Source organism: Streptopelia decaocto, assembly GCF_964273445.1.
Source record: "Streptopelia decaocto genome assembly, chromosome: 4".
Lineage (NCBI taxonomy): Eukaryota > Metazoa > Chordata > Aves > Columbiformes > Columbidae > Streptopelia > Streptopelia decaocto.
This window is the reverse complement of record NC_138658.1, coordinates 23,250,857-23,270,644: the sequence shown is the minus strand read 5'-3', so window position 1 is coordinate 23,270,644 and position 19,788 is coordinate 23,250,857. Positions and strand designations below refer to the sequence as shown.

The following is a 19,788-nucleotide window of genomic DNA, read 5'->3' as shown; positions in this document are numbered from 1 at the left end:
ACACACACACAAGAAACATGCAACACCCACAACAAACAAACAAACAAAAACCCCAACAAAAATGAACCCCAGGAAGAAAAATAGTGCTATTCTCATCTTTGTCTTGCTTTGCCCTTGGTTCAAGGGAACCAAGCGAAATAATATTTTGAGGCTAGACCTGAGACTGGTTCAACCATTTTGGAAGCAGTGCATAACCAGAGTAGAATTCAGGTCTCATACTTGGATGTAGCTTAACAGTTCTAAAAAAGTGACTATGAATGTTGCAATAACATGTAATACTGAAGACAGAAATGGATAAAGGTAGCTATGTTATGCCAGATTTGTTACAGCTGTACTTGCATTTTGTAGGTAATACATATACATATTGTGGGTCAGTGTGCTTTCTGGGAAGAACATATGATACATTTTGCTGAAATCAACCAACAGTATTTTTATTGAATGTCTGTTTAGTGCTTGTCAGAATAAAACTTTTTAGTAGTTTTAGAAATGGAGGAAGCAACAGGGAGAGAGAGCAGAGGGAAAGCTGACTGGAGATAAGCTCAAGGTGTCAAGATTTCTTCTTTAAAATGATTAGACAAAGGTACTAGTTTTGGTCCAATCATGTTTTTGAAAACGAAAGTGCAAGGGAGGGCTTTAATAAGCCTGATATATTTTAGTAAGCATGATATATTTTGGTTGCTTTTGACGTACTGTGGTACAGTTAAGAGGAGATTCAGGAGAAAGTATTTCTAAAATTACATCTCACACACACTCGATTTAGTAATACCCTATAATCAAATATTTTACAGATCCATTGTGACAGGTGGATGAACTTTCCATCATTTGTAATCATTCACCCTTTTTCGGTTGTACATAACTGACATAAAACTAGTATGAGAGGACTTTTTTTTTTAAACAGGAGGAAGAAGATAACCCAGTTTTATTGCTAGAGACTTAAGTTTCAATTAAAACAACTTGAATGAATACCATGCTTCATATCATGTGTTAGGATACTACACTGTTCCTACAGTACTTTAATATATATTTGATTTATGGTGAAAATAGTGTCTTAAAAAGCAACACAACTCGCCAAGAATGTTCCTTTTTACCTTTATACTTTCTTTGCTCTTCTCTGATTTGTTGACTATGATTTCTAGTACCTCTTTAACCTGTCAAGTTAAATTAATTTTGACTAACATGCATTGTATCAAGAGAAAATATTCCTGACAACAACTGACTTGTTGTCACTTTGAATACTATGTACATGGAATTTTTACATAACATCCAAAAGAATGAGTTTACTATGTAAGAGAAGAAAATGTGCATTAATATATTTAGTAAAATGCTCTGCTTTGTCTATGGAAAATCTTTATGATAAAAAAAAACAATTTAAAAAATAAAACCCTCAGTTGCAGCTTATATGTTGGGAAAATTTTGAGAACTATGCTTACAGAGAAATAAACACTCCTGTTATAGAAGATAAATCTAAATTCTAAATAGAAGGTATGGATAAACTAAACTGAATGACAGTGTAATAAAAACTTCAGTTAGTCTAGTGAGATTTTCTTTTAACACACAGCTATTTATTTGGGCAAATTGGTTTTATCAGTATGAATATAATTAATTTTTCTATCTGGACTTCTTTTTATATACCTAAAAACAATAATAATTTTTTTCAGCTCATTTGTAGGAACGTCTTCTCACTGCAGTCAGATTGTGTAGCTGTTTTCATGTGCTTTTTACACTGCGTGAATATCATTCACCAGGGACAAGTTCGCTGGTGAATTTTAGGTATAATTTAGAAGATCGCCAGGATTTTGGCTTCGTTACACATTTTTCGCTGCTCTGACTTTGTGGATTTGTATGGTTTTTTTATGTAAACGTCTTGAAAGTTTATTTAATTTGTGTATTGTTGAGCATACGCAAGGTGTATGGTGTAAAAACTCAGATATAGTAAGAGCCCCTGCCACTTGTCACAGTGTCCCGTCTTAGAAAAAAATTGCAATTGTCAGCTATCTCAAATTTAGTAATTCTCTGGTTGTTATGCTGTCACATTTTTATCTGCATCCTATACAATTACATGAATGCAAGTAGCACAGATAACTCTTAATTACACGACTGTAATTAGCCCAGGATATAATGCAAGTGTTGACTCTAAATAATTTAAACATTTTAGCTTCTTTTACTGGAAGAAGTCTTTAAAATTCTGATTACTTTTAGTAAACATCTATTTTCCTGGCCTTTTGATCATTCTAGGATTTTTTTTGACTCTGGTGTTACTCTTTTTATTTTCTTTCTTCTGTCTTGGAATAACAGGTACACACAAGAAACTTGCTCTCGGTGGAAGTGTTCTCAAATGTGACATTTTTTTATCATGAGGACAGCATCCAATACATTTGTAGTATAACTTTGTGGTTTGAACAATGATGGGTGGTCTTTTTCAGCAAAAACTGTAACTAATATATAATTTCTAATGTACTTTTAAATCTGTTCTTTTAGGTAACTTTTGAAATGCACAAAGAGAGTCTTTCTCAAATGTACAAGGAATATCAAGCAAAAGGAGGTGAAGGGAGTGGAATATGTTCTTCAACTCCGATTAGAACGATCTCTGGAGTTAGCAAAGAAGCTGAAACCAAGGGAAGGCAGCAACGTTTGGAGTTAAAAGAAGATCCTACTGCTCCTTCCTGCGTTATTGATGATGATACGGAGTGCAGTACTGAAAAGAAAGAGACAAATACCTCATCAGGTGGTGACCAACAAACTCATTCAGTGTCTAATCACAGGGAGGAGTTAGAGGGGGAAGACAGAGAGACTACACAGGAAAGTCTGGATATTACTCCAGAACCAGACACAATAAAGCCCAGTGTTTCAGAAATTAGTACTGGAATAGCTGAAGCTATTGACGATTCTGCGAGCAAAGCTCTCGAGTTCGTGGAAGAAACAGTAGCTGTCACTGCTGCTTCTTTACCAATGCAGACTACTTTGGAAGGAGAAACTCCTGAAAGTCCAGAAAGACTGGAAAAATCAACAGTAGAGGTGGAAGATGAAGATGGCTTTGTTGATTTGAAAGAAGAAGGTAGTCTGCCTTTGCCATTGGAAGATTTTGCAGATATGAACAAGGAATGTAGCTCTAATGAACATGAAGTGACAAAGCCGGAAAAAACAATGGAGAAACAACCTGAATGTTTGCTTTTAAAATCCAAAGATACTGAAGGTGTGGATGGGAAAAATGGAGAACCAACTTCTTTACCAGAAACAGTGAGTTCTGCAGTTGAAGAAGTAGTGACTCAACCAGATTCAGAAGGGGAAAAGAAGATGGAGGAAGAAAAGATTGTTTTTAGCAAAATCAAAACAGCTGAAGAAGATGCAAACGCACATGTGCCAGAGCCTGCTGGAGCCTCTGAGAAAAGAATTGCCAGGCTTGATGTTTCTAGTGTTGCATCAGATACAGAAAGACTGGAACTGAAAGCTAACACGTGTCTAGAAGCACCTCTGTCTGCTAGATCCATACCTGAGGTAAATTCTACCTGTCCTTCCTGTGTCCAGCTTAAAAAATAAAAGTTCCTATATGAGATTTTTGAAAAAATGTGCCTGTACACGTTTTGGGGATTTTAATGTGTGTGGATTTTTCTGAATTGTCAAAAGAATACTTTCAATCCTTGATTAAAATAGCCATAATTCTTACTATAATAATTTGTATACTGAGAAGTCTCTAAGATTTTATTCCTTGTACATCCACTTAGGGATGCTGATGGAGACTGGATTTTCTGGCTAGATGGACACTTCATCTTTGCTGGTACTTCTGTTCTCAAGTTAGAAGAGCAGAAAGAAACATTTATATATTCTGAGGGGATTTTATCTAGAATTTCTTCTGCTTCTTTAGTCAACCTCCCTTTTACTCTTTCAGTCTGGTTTCTTACCTCAACTTTTATAATTGAGAAGTGAACATTCCTTGTGCAGAAAAAAATGGCACTAAGTTTCTTTCATATCTTAATGCAACTTGCAAAAATATTTTTACACTAGCTACTCTGTGGGTACACAAAAAAAATTTATATATATATTTGTTTCAAACCATAACATTTGGCAGGGTTGTCATTTCATCATGGCAGCCTACCTTTGTGCAAGTGTAATTTAAAACTGGGTCTCTGTTGCATGTTGCAGTGCTTCATCCCTCTAGGCTTTACTTTCTAACTCAGCTTTTCATGGTTAAATAGTCACGTATCTGAGTACTTCCCTTCTGCAGAGATACCTGCTAATGGATGCTCTTCATTCTGCACCATTCTTCCTTAAAGGAGCAAAACCACTGTGTACAGCAACTGTGGTAAGGTTGAGTTGCTGCTTGTGTATACCTAGACTGGCAGGTGTGGTAGTGCAGATGTAGACTAGTTTATAGGTTTGGTGTATCCAGTAAATAGCATTTGTGTAATAGTTTTAGTTTTATTTGTAACTGTGTGTACAGTATAAAATTGTAATATCTAAAATCTCAAGTCTGTTAAATGCATTTTAGTGTATGTCATGGAAACTAATAACCAGGTTTCTGTTGTTGTTTTTGTTTGGTTGGTTGGTTGTGGGGTTTTTTTTGTCTGCAAACTGTGTATTCAGACGTCAGGACAGCAAGATTCTTCAGGACAAGAGCTAGCTGCTACATCAGATGGGCAGAGAAGAGACTCTAGGTCAACTGTGTTTCGTATTCCTGAGTTTAAGTGGTCACTGATGCATCAGCGCCTGCTCACAGACTTACTCTTTTCCATAGAAACAGATATACAGATGTGGAGAAGGTAAATTGATATTCTTTATATGGAATGAGATAGACTGTTGTTTCACTTATAAATAACTTCAGATTTTGCTGAAACTGCATGAGAGCCACTCTTTGAATTTTGTGCATCTGGTATTTTACTAGTTATTTAGTAACCTTAATTATTTTGTGGCCTAGAGCTGAATATTCTCAGTTTTTTTTTTTTTTAAAGACTCTTTACAAACAAAAATTCATATTGGTTGAGGGTCTGCACATATATTTTGACTGAAATTCTGCCCACATTTAAGTCAATGGCAGTCTTACTGTAGTTTTTTATTGGACCATGATTTGCATGTTCTTGTTGTATTTAAGGGTCTGTATCTTTTATCAGTAACTAAATATGGACTAAAGAAAAGAATCTATCTTAAATACTGTTTATTATTGCTGCATTTACACACACGATGTGACTGCTTTGATAAGGTTCTGTGAATACAGAGATGTTCTCTGCATTTAAAAATTAACTTGTAACAGGAATATGGAATGTAATCAAGATGATTTTAGTAAAAAAAAAATTTGAAAACAGTAGTAGTTCTGCATTTAAATGTTACGATTTAATAGCTTATTAAATAGTGGTGTCTATTACTAGCTTTTAGTAGTGTATGTCGAATTTAAATTGAAACATATAGCTATACTGACCCAGTAAGAAAGAATGGCAGGATGAATAAATATACGTATTTAATTGTTTGAAACACAATTTAAACTGATATGAATTTTTGTCTGACAATAATTTTTAGAATGTGACTAGATTAACCTCTCAGGACATCATCAGATATAGCTAAAATATATTTTTAGTTTAGGTTATGTTTTGAAAATCATTTTCCATGTTTAACAGGATTTATTTCCTTGTGTGTTGTTGATTTTTAATTCATTTGAGAAGCCCTTAGTACTTGCTTTATTTTTCCAAAGATTTCATTCAAATCTATTTCACACTTTCACGAAGCTTTATTATGTTGGCTGGTAAAGTGACTTTTGCTATAGCAAAGAATCATAGACTAGCCTATAATATATATTCATCCAAATTATAAGTAACCACACATCTTGATATTTTTCACAAGCTACCATCTGGAGAGGTTTAAGAGCAAAAATGAAAGATATTTTCAGGTTTAGGTACATCAGTTGAATGTTACGGTCATGGGATATTTGTTGCTCCATTGCTGTCTTGGTTTTAGTTTTATGAAAGCATAAAAATGCTAAAATACCACGAAAGAAAGCTGTATTCTGCATGTGGGTTGTTTGTTTTTTTTTTTAAACCCGCTTTACTTTTTTTACTTTTTTTTTGGACAGCCATTCTACAAAAACTGTGATGGACTTTGTGAATAGCAGTGACAACGTCATATTTGTGCACAACACAATTCACCTCATCTCTCAAGTGATGGACAACATGATCATGGCTTGCGGTGGTATATTGCCATTGCTTTCTGCTGCCACATCCGCTACTGTAAGAAATGCCACTTTAATTTGTAAATTTATCTCTTGTTGGAAGATGTCTTTCTTTATGCAGTGTATTCACTATTATATCGGTCCTTTTGGGAAACAGGAGTGCATGAGGGATATTTCCACAGACTTCTTTCCTCCCTTTGCTACCTACATTCTTCCTCTAAGATGAGTTGGATGCCTGCCCTCTTTGCCTGACGACATAAAAAGAAGTTGCTTAGCTTCATTGTCCCACAGTGGTCTGGAATAGGATTAAATCCTAATACTAATGATTGTTTCTAGAACATGACTAATTACTGCTTTTGAATACGACTGTAAATGAACTTCCAACATAACATTTTTCTTCATTTAAGTTGTAAGAATATCACCGTTGTAAAGAAGTAAATGTTCCTTTCTATTTTTCTCTATGTAGCATGAATTGGAGAATATTGAGCCAACTCAAGGACTTTCAGTAGAAGCATCTTTAACATTTCTCCAGAGATTAATCAACCTTGTGGATGTGCTAATTTTTGCAAGCTCTCTTGGTTTCACTGATATTGAATCTGAGAAAAATATGTCATCTGGAGGAATTCTGCGACAATGTCTTCGTCTGGGTAAGCAAATATAACCACTTAATGAGCATAGGAGCTTGCTGTTACTAAATAGTTAGCAATTGTTATCTTGAAGGTTTATTTCTTTTTTTGATAAATCAGGATTAAATTTAGTCAAAGAAGTACTGGGATCTTTTACTATTTTACTATTACTTTATTCTACAATGCTTATGCATTGGGATTCTTTTCCTCTCTAAAAAGTTTAAATGAAAGAAATTATTAAGTTTGGTAGCCTGACTGTTGTGGGTGCATGTTTTCATTTTATCCATGAAGATACTTCTTTTGCTAAAGTTCCCTAAATAGTCAAGGCTGAGAATATAGCAGCTTTAAGAAAAAGAGATCTTGTACTATGTACAAAACCAGGAACTTTTACACAGTGTAGAAAAGAGGTTTAAATCTTGAGGTTAGTACATGAAAGTATGGTGAAAACTAGAGATGTACATTTCTAAAGTGTAGGGTTGAAATTAGGCAGTAGTTGTATCCAGTATTGTAGAATGTTTGCATCAAATAGGATTGAAAGAAAATGGTCATTACCTAAAATGAAGTAATGACTTCTCCAGAAACGAGAACATATAAGAACATAAGTGGGTCCAGGAGGAGATTGTTCATGCTAGTTGCATGCTGTAAGACTTCTTGTATTGAAAGTTTAAGTTGCATGAGTGTCAGAGCAGCTCAGAGCCTCAACAGTAACTAGCCTTCCTCTCCCTTTCTAGGCAATTAAAACTTTGTGCAGGTAGAACAAGATTTATGGGATGCAAACAGGTATAGAGGTGGGGTAGTTCTTTTTTCCTTTGAAAATAATATTAGAAGATGAAACAGGTACAATTGTGAAGCTAAAAAAAAGAAATTGTGTTGACTTCGGAACATTCAGTCCAAGAGTAACAGAGCACTGTGAAGCAAATATGGCCATTTGTTTCACTAGTGTATAGCTTGTCTTTCTTCGTTAGTCTGTGAAAGTTAGCTGTCTTCACCTTCCCTGCCACATGGTTGTATGCATGGTAAAATTCCAATGAGGGATGCTAACTTACTTTGAAGTATCCATGAGATATATCATATATCTTCTAGTAGTTTAGTATTAATTATCAGTTATAAATTATTAAAGAATTTTCAGCATTGTTTTGTGATTACTTAAAGTTTGTGGAAGCAAAGTATCATTTTACTGATGTGCTACTGTGTTTACTGTGTGTTACTTTTTAGTTTGTTATAAACAGAAATGTATGTTACATTTCTGTAAGGGATATAGAGCAAAGTATTTCCCAGAGTAATTCTTAACATTTCTTTTCCCTTCAAGTATGTGCGATAGCAGTAAGAAATTGCTTGGAGTGTCAGCAGCATGCACAGATGAAGCCTGTTGGAGACGCTGTGAAGAATCAAAAAGCAGTGCAGGGCTTTATAGGAACAGGAAAGTCTGCAGCAAAGGCAAGTATAAGAGCACACTCAGGAACACAAAGGACAGTAATTATTACTCTGTACAGAGGGGTAAGTTTTTAAATTTATAGCTGTAGCACTGATACCTTAATAGAGCTGAAGAGCAGGAACACTGGGAATCTGAAGTAGTTTTTCCAATATGTGAATTTAACACTTACATATTTAACCTTCCACAGTGAAATCAATCTGTCACAAGAATTTGCCAGATTTTTTTCTTCCTTTAAGATGAAATGTGTATCTCATCTTTGTGTTCTAGTTATAGCTGTATGATGCACAGTGCTGATTGTACACACAATGATTCTTGGTGGAATGCTTTTAAAAACACAATCTGAAATGATTTTTATTTTTAATAGAGTCCAGTAGACATTGTGACTGGTGGCATTTCTCCAATACGAGACCATGACAGACTTCTGCAGGATATGGATATTAATCGACTTCGAGCAGTAGTGTTCAGAGATATAGTAAGTTACAAGTAATGTGTGTATTTGTTTGTTTGTTTGTCTAGATTTCTGCATGTATCTGTTTCCTGAACACTTGCTGTGTGTTACGCAGCTTGGCTAAATTGAATTTACAAAAACTGAATTCTGCTCACAGTAATTAGGAACACATAATACTCTGCAGCTGTTATGTTTGGGACTGGAAATAGGGAGAGTTGAAAGTCTCTGCCTGCTGTTCTGGCTCTTTGCTGTGTTCCTAAGAGATGATTCTCTGGAATTCTGCCTATTGTATATTAAATATGTTGTCTTTAGTATAATAGATAATTACACATGCTGTACGTAGACAAATTGTTTATGTATACTGTGTATTATATCAAACATGTTTGTGTACTTTAGAAAAATTAGTATCTTTCTAGAAATTAGAGGTCATCTCCAATTCCTTTACTTCCCCACAGAGGAGCCAATTTCTGTGCATGTGCTGTAAATATGCATATATTTTTTTAGTCTTGGGTTGACTAAAAATATCTTTGCTCTATGTCAGCAACTTTATAGCTGATATTGAAGAAAGTGAGATTGATTGCTTAAAAAAATACCTCTGTAAGCAAATACAGAAGCAATAATGGCTATGAGTCATTGGTGGATTTGTTCTGGACACCAGAACTTATTTTACAGTAATTGGACTATTTAGCAAGTATAATGATTTACACAGTGACTTTTGTTCTATCCAGAATAATAAAGGATCTTTAGTTTTTATCTTTACAGCAATTATTGATTGAAACAAGCTTCTTTCAATCCCTACTTCAGTATCAGTGTGCAAAAGAGTAACAGGAAGCCAATTTTCCATATTGGTGGCAACAAAAATAATAATAATAATGCAATCTTCAAAATCAAGCACATTTTGTGTACTATTTTTTTAATTTTAAAAACAATATACACACATAACTTCTCCTTCTTTGCATATCTAATCAACCAAGTTTTCTATTCCACAAATGCAAAATGATGCAATAAGTCTGCTTTTTGGCTACTGTGTTGAGCTGTGGATAAAAAGTAGACTTTGAAAGTCTTTTAAAGTATAAGCAGCTCAGATAAAGATTGAGACAGTTTTTATCTGAGCTACTTATACTTGCATCTAAATGGTTTATGCTTGATTTGCATGTAGCTTCTTAAATTGTGTTCAGCACTCAGGATTGTGGTTGGCACGATTTGAACCTGTATAGGAGGAACTCGGTGGGATTCCGCTTTACCACCAGTAGCTGTACTTCCGGTAGTACTTTTCCAGTACTTTGTTTCAAGGAGTGCTACAAAAATAGAAAAAACCAGGATGGGTTGTGCCAGTTTACTGGATCACAACTTTACGAAGTACAGCTGGAAACTGCCTTGCAAAAATTCATCTAGCAAGAAAATTCTTTATAATCCTTATCATTATAGGGGATTTCTGTCAACCCTGGACTGTGCTTGCCTGATGCTAACCTGTTATTACCTTACTGTTTCTGTCTTATTCTGTGAAAGTTAAGGATTTGGTTTGAGCTGAGGGGAAAATAGGTTATTTCTTCAGTGTAACAGATAATATCCAGCTATGTTATCTAGTTCTTAATAGAGAACTTGTCATAAAGTTCTCCCAGTGTTGCTTATTAAAGAACTCTTTATGGAATGTGGAGCTTTAGTAGGCACCTCAATAATAAAATGAGCTTTATAATTGTCTTGGTTTAACTTACTTTCTTGAACTGTTCAAAGGGAAAAGTTGAATGGTACCTGAGCCCTTAGGTAAATGGAGAGGGGGAACAAAACAAACAACCAACAACATTAAAATACACACAAAAAAACCCCAGCCTTTCTCTTACTGATTGGTTAGTAAGGTTACAGATATTCAATGGTTCTCCTGTGATCCTGAAGTGTACAAAGCTTTTCTTCCTTCAACAGCCCAAGAAGACAGGCTTAGGCTAAATCATAATGTCTAGTCAGATCTGGGATGTGGTTCTTTCCTCCATTTCGCTAGGAGTGACCAAGTACACTGGAGAAGTACCTGGCATTGTTCATATTAAGATTTTCTTAAAAATTCTTCATAAAGTTATAGCAGTAATGCAAATGAATATCTGCCAATTTTTCCTTAAATTGTACATGGTACAATACATCCGTCTGGACAAACAGATGATGAAATAAAATCTTAATACTGGTTCTGGAGTTCATTCTACTTAATTCATATGCAATAGTTTATAAATAGGTTTACAGTTTTGTTGAGTATGCTTGCCTGCTTGTACTTCACAGCAAATGCTGTTAATATCTTAGCACGTTTGAGGAAACATGTAACAGAGGGAACACCTGTAAATAAAGGGGACCTAGTCCCTGCACTAATTCAAAGCATGTACTCAAAATACATCACCTTAGTCTAACTTGTCATATTTATGAATGAAAAATGAAGGGATTAGTGCACTTGAATACAATTGCTGTGTTCCCCAGCTTTATAAGTGAGACAAACGGTGATTAGAGAATATTGTTCTTCCATGGTTGACACATCAGCTTATTCTCAGTCTGTTTATGGTAGCGCTGGGCATACTTTACAGAAAAATGAGCATGCTGCTGAAATTGTAATAGAAAATTCTGTGTATTTCTCCTTTTTTTATTTTTTTTTTTAATTTTTCTTTTACAGGAGGACAGTAAACAGGCTCAGTTTTTGGCTTTGGCTGTTGTATATTTTATATCTGTGCTCATGGTTTCGAAATACAGAGATATACTGGAACCCCAGAATGAAAGACGACCACCAAACCATAGCCAGTCATTCAAGGAGTCTGAGGATGAAAATAATGAAACTCCTGCTCCTGGTAAACTGTTAATTATTTGGCCAAATGAAATAATGTGGCTTGTGCATCTTAAAAATTCTGCAGAAGTTCATGTGAGATTGTATAGAAATATGGGTGCTGTAACTACTTAAGTAAACAACACTGTAGTATTCAGTTTGCCTCAGTATTTGTGTGTATCTTTTCCTGATCTGAGAACAACCTAATCTATAGGTTGCTTTTGCTATGTAGAGGTGATCAGTCTCACTGAAGTAGCTAAGTATTCATGAATACCTGTTGCAGAAACATCTTGTGTAAAGTCAAGTATGCATAAGAATAAACTGGCAGGTTTTTGTTTCCAGCATAAAACTGAATTTTTCTTTCTCCTGTTCTTCTTTAGTACAATCAATTAATTTTCATTCTTTGACTGTTGAGTCAATATCTTTTCTTTCCTTGTCTCTTAATTTTTGGATGTAACAACTTTTCAGGCTTCTCAGAAATTAGAAGGAATTTTTTTCTGTCCTGAGCTTCCTATTAAATACTTAGAGATAAATGTTAGATCTCTAAGATGGCAAGAGGAGATACTTAGAGTTGTATTATTTCACTTGTCACCTATTGGTGTTATTTCTTTAGGAGCAATATGGTGAATGCAATTCTGTTAACAACAGACTTAAATTGTGTTTTCTGTCTTTGGTATGAACAGATGTGGAAAACCCATCTGCTGATCTCAGTGCTTCAGCTTCAGCCCCTGCTGAAGATTCAGAAAGTACAGCGTCTGTACAAAGAAAGGATTCTGGTCTTGGGGAGGGACTGGCTTCAGGGCAAACCAACAGTTGTGGTGGTGTTGCTGAAGCAGGACCTCTGAATGTCAGTGCAGGTCCGGATGCAATCAGTGAAGTACTGTGCACACTCTCATTAGAAGTAAATAAGTCTCAGGAGGGCAGAAGTGAGGCAGGAACTGTGGATAATAAGCCTGCAACTTCTGTGCCAGCTGCAAAAAATGTCAATGTAAAGGACATCCTGAGAAGCCTGGTAAGCACACCAGCTGATGGGACTGCAGTGGATCCTGCTCTTCTGCCACCAACCTTCCTTGGACTTCTTGGGGATGGAGCTGCTGAGCAGGCTGTACAGTTCCATTCATTTGACAGGTAAATGTAACTTCTGAAATACTTGGCCTATTTAATTTTGCTTAAGATATCTGTATGGAACAGAAAACAATCCCACTTCATTTCACCAGGTCTTATGTATAGTGTCATCTAGTACTTAATATAATCGAGATGCTTTGATTTACAAGTAGAAGCGTTTACTACAAAGTCCACTGACATCATGTAGGTTCATCGTGAAGGTATGCTCTGCAATTCATGGGATGTCATGTTATGCTGTAAAAGACTGTGGAAGTGAACAATGACTGGGGATTGGGTTATACTTGAAGGTCTTGAAGTTAGGTCCTCTTTTTAAGTGTTAACTCTTTTGTCTCCATAGATGTTACAGCTCAGAAGTGATAGTTAGAAGGGCCAGGAAATTGCCTGGAAATGATTGCAAGAGTAAAAGGAAAGATTAAGTCTTTCCTGTTCTCCTGTTCTTAATTGCAGTGCTTGCAGATGAGTGCAGCTGTACTGTGCATATTTAGTCAGTTTTAAAGGACCCAGGAAATAAAATGGATATTAAATAACTTAACTTAAAGCAACGATGTGTAGATTAGCATGTGTATTGATCACAAAGCTGTATCTAGTTTCTGTTACTGGTTTAATAACAGTTACAGATGGATAGAAAACAATGGAGTAATCATCTTCGTGTCTTTAAACTTGTAGAATAGCCCAATATACATTTAAAAAATACATCTGTGTTCTGCCTTGTGGTGTTGAAGGCCTACTTTAAATCTTTCAGGCTTCATGCAGTAGCTATGTCCCTAAGCTGTTAGATTTACTTTGTTGTTAAAATAACTTTTAAATTTTGTTTCATTTTAATAAATATTTGCCTTTCTTCATAGTCAGTTGCTGCAGTGGATTTAAAATGGGACATTCCTGCTTTGGTTTTCTTTCTTTTTCTTTTAGATTGAAGTCTTTTCTGATAATAATTTTTGTGTCTCCCCTACGTCTCAGTTCTCATTAGATAGTTATCTTTTCCAAAGTATAGTAGGCCACATTGTCTTTTACTATGTTTACTGGCTCTTACCTGTCCAGAATTCGCTATAACAACCAAGAAAACAAAGGACAAAAGAAAGAATCCTGTAACGCATTCCTGCCTCTAGAAAAGCCTTAATCATATCCAGAAATCCTGCAGTTGATCTGGTGTGAGGGAATTCTTGGTTACCATACCAGTGTCTGATCCTGCGCTTATTCTTGAACTTCTTCTGGCTGTGATGTCTTTGCAGTCTGTGGCTGCCTTGCTCAAACTGGCAAACATAGATGACCCAAGAAAGGAGCGCAGCTCTGCCAGGAGTATGGACGCAGCTGTCACAATGTGTCTTCTCAGCTCCGATTGCTGTATCACTAGTGAGGGAAGAGGTGGTGTTGGTTGTCTGGCTAGATTAGACACAGATGGTGTATGCTGGCATTGGGCCCCCTTGCTCTTGTCTCAAAGTAAATATTGTGTTCTGCTCATGATGCTAAACAGGAGGACTTATTTTGGGAGCAGTCGGAGGATGGAGGCAGAAGGGGAAAATTGGTAGAAGGGGGACACTCATTTAGAACTTGTCATGTCTCTGTGTCCCTGCTGCTGCCCAAGTGCTTTTAGCGCTTCTCCAGAGAGGCCTATCATTGCTCTTTACAGCAAATGTGCAGCCGATGTGAAATAGCATAACGGTTTAGTTTGTGACTAATGTTCTTCCTCAGGAAATTCCTATTGTTCATTGCCGAGTGGTAGAGATTTGAATCACAAAATAACCTGTTTCTGGAGATCTGGTACAGAAGTGCATGTTTCATCTAGAAGTTATTTTTTAGCTATTGCTAAAACTGAAGGTTTGCACTGTTTGTGCAAATCTGATTTGAGTTGGTTTAAAGTAGCTTAACGAGACAGGAAGTAGTTGGGCAATTGCAGTCCTGATATCTGACATAGGTGTATTATGCCTACAAAACCTTATCAGAGGAAATGATGCAATTTAATTTGATAAATGTTCACTAATGAAATAGTGGCCATTGGCAGCAACCCTTTGATCACTTGCAGTTCTGTGTTCTTTTTTTTGGTATAGTTACAAAATCACTCAAATAATTTTTAGAAAAGCTTAAATTGCAGTGTGTTTTTTAAAGCAAGTCACTAAACAGTTGAACTACTTGCTCTTTTGCCCTTTTAATTTTCCAGTGCTGCATTGTCCCAGATGAACTCCTCTCTCCTTTTTCTACCTCCAAAGTGCCAGCCATTTTTCACCACAAATATTGACATTCTTTCATTTAACCTCATGAAATGATTACTGTATCAGATCCTGAAAAGAAACCACTCTGGTGAAGAAATGTATATAGAGAAGTGAAAGGGATGCATGGACTGAAGCAGTAGACAGCACCGTGCTTGTGAATGGAGGAGCAGAGGGCAAGGGCTTTAGGTAGAGGTTTATGTAGCTATCCGGATTGCTTCACCGTGATAACTTGTGAGTATTAGTTTTCTATGACTTTTTGTGTTTTGTAGGTGGGGCTAAATATGTAAGAAAAAGGTCATGAACCAGTATAAGATATTTTGTCCTTCAGCAGTTGCATGTGACCTCAGTATGTCAGCAACTCTGTGTTTCTATGTGATTTGATTTTTCATTTCCATCATTTATTGGGTACGTCAGGTAGATAAAAGTGTACTTAATAATGTAGAAGTCTTACCTCCAATCAGTTATCATCTTGGTAGTGACATACACAATCTTGCATCTATGGTAAATATATTGCTCTGTGATGAGGCATGTTGCTAACTAGCTAATAAATCAGTTAATAAAAAAGATGGAATAACTGTGTATGTGAAACAATTATATTTAAAATTATATAGAGAGGAAAGTTTCATGACCACTTGTAGGTAACTGTATCTTTATATAGTGCAACTTTGCTTAAAATAGAAGTTTATGTTGTGAAATGACACCTAGGGACAGCAGTGGGAAGGAATTGTGCTAGGGAAAGAAAAAACATTTTACAAGAAACTGTAGTAGAGTTGCTCGTATCTCTGGATACACAAAAATACTGAGGTACGTTGGGAGAGTTTGGAAAGAAGGGTTTGGGATGCTCTCTTATTTTCTGTGTCTGGTTTACATTTAATGTATTGTTTGATGGCAAACACAAACTCTGAGTTATCTTTTTCTTTTTTTTTTTTTTTTTTTTTTTTTCCTTTTTAAAGACACTTTGTTAAAAGTTGTTCCCATGTAGCAGTTTTCCAGTGGGGTATCTCTGGGAATTTCAAAGCATCTCTCTGATCCTGCATTTATCTCAGGAATGCTGTGTCAGAAATCAAAACTCTCCTCATATCTTAAGGATTATCAACTTCCCAGCCATAGCTGGAGAGTATACAGTAACAGCTATGTGAGTGAAACCTTACTGAAAGGCTGCCAGGTTGCAAGGCTTTGCAAACAACTAGGTGTATGTGTTCATTCCCATGCCAAAAATCTTCCCCTTATCTTCTGTGAAGATACAATCTCGTGATTAGTGGGTGCCAGGAGTTTATCATGATAAAGTTCAAGACTTGAATTGGCTTTTTCCCAAGATCCCTAGGGACATGAATTAATGTTCCAATTTCAGTGTATCCTAAACCAGCAGTTTTCTTATTCAGTAGTAATCTTTTAGGAAAAGAGCTGGGGGGCTAATACAAGCATATTTAAATAAAACAGAAATAAAAATAATGAAAGCTAGGATAAAAAAGGAGATGACATTTCTCTTCAGTTGGTCTAATAAAAGCCATAACCTATAACTTGCTATTTTTACTATGCAATTTAAAATAAAACCTTTGTCTTTCCTGGCTTCCAGTGTTCTTCGTGGAAACATTCAATAATCATGTCATTATAAGAAGCTGATGCTGAGGGTTCAGAGGAATGTAGGCTCTTAAATCATGGTCTTGTACCATAGAGCTTAAATCTGCAGCTAAGCTGTAACTTACAGAAGAGATATGTTAATAAGCTTGTTTATCTTTTTGGAACATCATCTATAAGCTGCTTAGTTTGCCTCAGACTGTGTTTATGCATTTGTCAGTCAGTGGCATGCATGTGCCTTTGTCATGGCATTTCGGTTAAGTTTAGTCAAAGTCCCTTTTTTATATGTAATGAATACATTTTAGACTTCATTGATTTGGGCCTCAAGTGTAAAAAGCATCAACTCGTCTTTGACAAGATTAAGTCTACCAGGTACAGGTAGAGAGAAAATATGAGAATAGAGGATCTGTAGATCAAGGCACTTATGCTGTGATGAGAAGCTCAGCTCTTTTTGCACACCAACAATTTGCATTCTGCAGGGGATGAAGAGGGAAACCATTTGAAGTCTTCTCCCTGCCAAGCTGATTTTAAAGTTCTCTTACAAAATTGATTGTATTCTTTCTATCATCTCTTTTTTCCTCCCTCTCTCTGATCTTTCATGGTTTTGAGAGTCTCTTATTCTTCCTTTCTGCTTGGGTATTTCAAGGGGAACATAAGAGAATGGGTATTATTTCTCAGACAGCAGAGCCCATAGAATGACGCTGACATGGCAGGCTGCTTTCCTGGCTCACAAAGTAGAAGTAAAAATAAGTCTCTGATCCTCTTTTATTGGTCTTTTGCTCATTGCATAGGAGCCCTGCAGTGGGCATCGTTCTGGCAGTGCGGAACAAGGCTAACTTCTTTTGGGTTTGAATTAAAACCATTATCCCATAGGGAAACAGACAATCTGTCACCTGTGTTGCTGTTCAATGCTAAAAAATGGAATGCTAAGAATTAAATCTGTATGAATTCCTGTGTGCCAAGAGGAATCAGAGCTCATGTAAATATTTTAAAATTACAGTGAGGTCATCAGTTTGGCCTGGCCCATGTTGTATTAAGAATATTTGACTCGCACCCAAAGAAAATTTGCAACTTGAAATACATTCAAAATAAATTGCACACTTGTCAACTTAAAAAAAAAAAAAAAAAAGAAAAAGAAAAAAAAAGTACTTAAAATTTAGAAGATACTTACAGTTATTTTGTGTCTTAATATTGCACCAGAAGAATCGGTGATCTGAAACCAAGAAAGCTTTCAATAAGTAAATCCTTACAGAATTTGGCAGAATAGGTCATTATTGTGTAAGCCTTTGTCTGTGATGGAAGTCAGTGTTCAGCTCAGTGGTCTGTGCTCGTTCAACAGTGAATAATTGTCTGCAACACGAAGGCTCCTTACGCTTCAGCGTAATTGGGACTAATAACACACTGACCTTCTGGCTAAGATGTATTTACGGTGGCCAGTTCTTACTATGCCTGACCTACGTTTATCAGTTCACGTGCTGTAAATTCCTACTGTAAATCTTAAATATTTGATTTTAAATTTTAAAAGGCAAATATCTAATGTAGTCATGTAAATGAGGCAGCGGAACTATTATTTTTACAGTAGTGTCTGAGGTCTGCTTGTGAAATATGTTTTAGGAATATTTTATGTGCAGATTTTTCTAGTTTATTTTATTTCACTTGTGTCTGAATATTCTGATAATGGATGTTGTAATATACAAATGTAACTCAAAAGTATAGAGTTAATTGAAATGGTGCAACAATGTAATGTTAAGGAGTAAAATGTATAGATGGTTTTCTTCCATGTGACACTTCTCTAACCATACAAGAGGTTGCTTAGTGTATGCTGTTATTCTGATGAAATTCAGGCATGATTACCGATGTTTAAAAAATATATTTATTTAGATCTAAGGAAATATACTGTAAGGCTACTTATTAATGAATGTTTTATTCACACATGTAGCAATATTTAACTTTTTAAGAAATGCTTATCAGTTTATCCACAAAAAGGTACTGCAATACTGGTGTACTCTTTAGAAGCAAGTGCCTGATTACTTGAGAGAAGCTGAAAGCATATTAATTTTTAAGACACTTCTGACAAATTTACATTACTTAATGTGTTAAACACTTCATGTTTTCCAGTTTACTTACTACAATATTTAATCTTGATTTCCCATTGTCTCATACATTCTTTCTGCCAGTTCCATTCATTTTACCTATAGTAGCATTTAAGTAGTCTTGTGAAAGAAAAGCACAAAGAAACGTTGATGGTTAATGGCAAATATGTTTGAGCACAGTTGCCCTTCCACATAAATATTCAGAGAAAGTACCATTTTACTACACAAAGAAGGGAAAATGTAGGAATTTCAGAATGCATCTAAAGAAACATGACCGATGTTTATTCAAATATCTTAATTTGCTTTCCAGTATGTGATAAATATGAATCTTTATATGATTGCCAAGCCATACTTTCATACCTTGAAGAAAGTCTGGTCATGGAAGCTCCTAAAACAAATCCTGCAACTGTACCATTGTTCAGTTGTGCCATTGAAAGGTCAGATATACATGGTAGCAAACATTACATTACCAATAATGCAGCAATGTAGCTATGAAGTAGTTGTGTTAAAATACTTTGATGTTTTGTTTCATTAGTTTTGAACTATCTTAACTTTTGGAATAGGAGGTCATGGCAACTGACTAGAAGACAGAAAGTACATTCAGGGTTTGAGGTTTCTTTACATCATGTTTGTAGACAATACCCAGTGCTTCTTTTGACTGCGTTCTTCAGATTGATACAGATGTCAGGAAAAGGGACCTTCTTTCCTCACAAGAAATATGGATTATTTTATTTTGGTTAGAAAAACTGGAATAATTTCAGTTGACTGCTGAAGAACGCTATCTAAAATAAATTCAGTACAGAACTAGGACTCTGAGGCTAGAAAACAGCTTTAGGGTGAGTTGTTCAAAGCCACTGTTTTCTTAAAGATTTTTTTCATGTGAAGCAGCAATTTCTCTAGCCCCTGTACTGCCATTACCTTCTATCTTGCTGAATAGTTATGGAGCACAGCGGAAGTCTTTGGTTGTGGTGCATTGTGAAGGCTCTGAATCTTTGAGCAAGCTTGTATTAATAACACAGGAGATCAAGATCAGATACAGGAATTATGGTAGAATTTATGAAGTAGATCTTTTTTTTTAACTGAAAGCTAGAACTTTTTTTCAGTGGGATAAGATAACTGATGCTTCTCAAAAAACTGAGAGTGAGTGTCTTTTGCTCAAAGGATGTGATGACTGGAATACACATGTACACAGTCACATGTACTGTTTGTAAGGCAGCATACATTCTTCTGTATTTTGAAGTCTTAAGCATGTAGTTATTCATTTGTCTTCCTTGAATCAAAGCAAAAGGAATGATGTTTTATGATGTAGTCTAATTAAAAAAAAAAAA

General features: G+C 35.7%; 1 protein-coding gene across 5 annotated transcripts in view; it reads left to right on the top strand.

Annotated features, from left to right (window-relative positions):
* LRBA (LPS responsive beige-like anchor protein) overlaps positions 1–19,788 on the top strand; it is a 411,832-nt gene that overhangs the window by 73,429 nt on the left and 318,615 nt on the right. For all 5 annotated transcript variants that reach the window (XM_082050428.1, XM_082050426.1, XM_082050427.1 and 2 more), the window contains 8 exons: positions 2,479–3,495; positions 4,582–4,757; positions 6,059–6,212; positions 6,621–6,801; positions 8,090–8,217; positions 8,580–8,687; positions 11,311–11,482; positions 12,141–12,585. In XM_082050428.1, the coding sequence (XP_081906554.1) occupies positions 2,479–3,495; positions 4,582–4,757; positions 6,059–6,212; positions 6,621–6,801; positions 8,090–8,217; positions 8,580–8,687; positions 11,311–11,482; positions 12,141–12,585 (2,381 nt within the window). The remainder of the gene's footprint in view (positions 1–2,478; positions 3,496–4,581; positions 4,758–6,058; positions 6,213–6,620; positions 6,802–8,089; positions 8,218–8,579; positions 8,688–11,310; positions 11,483–12,140; positions 12,586–19,788) is intronic.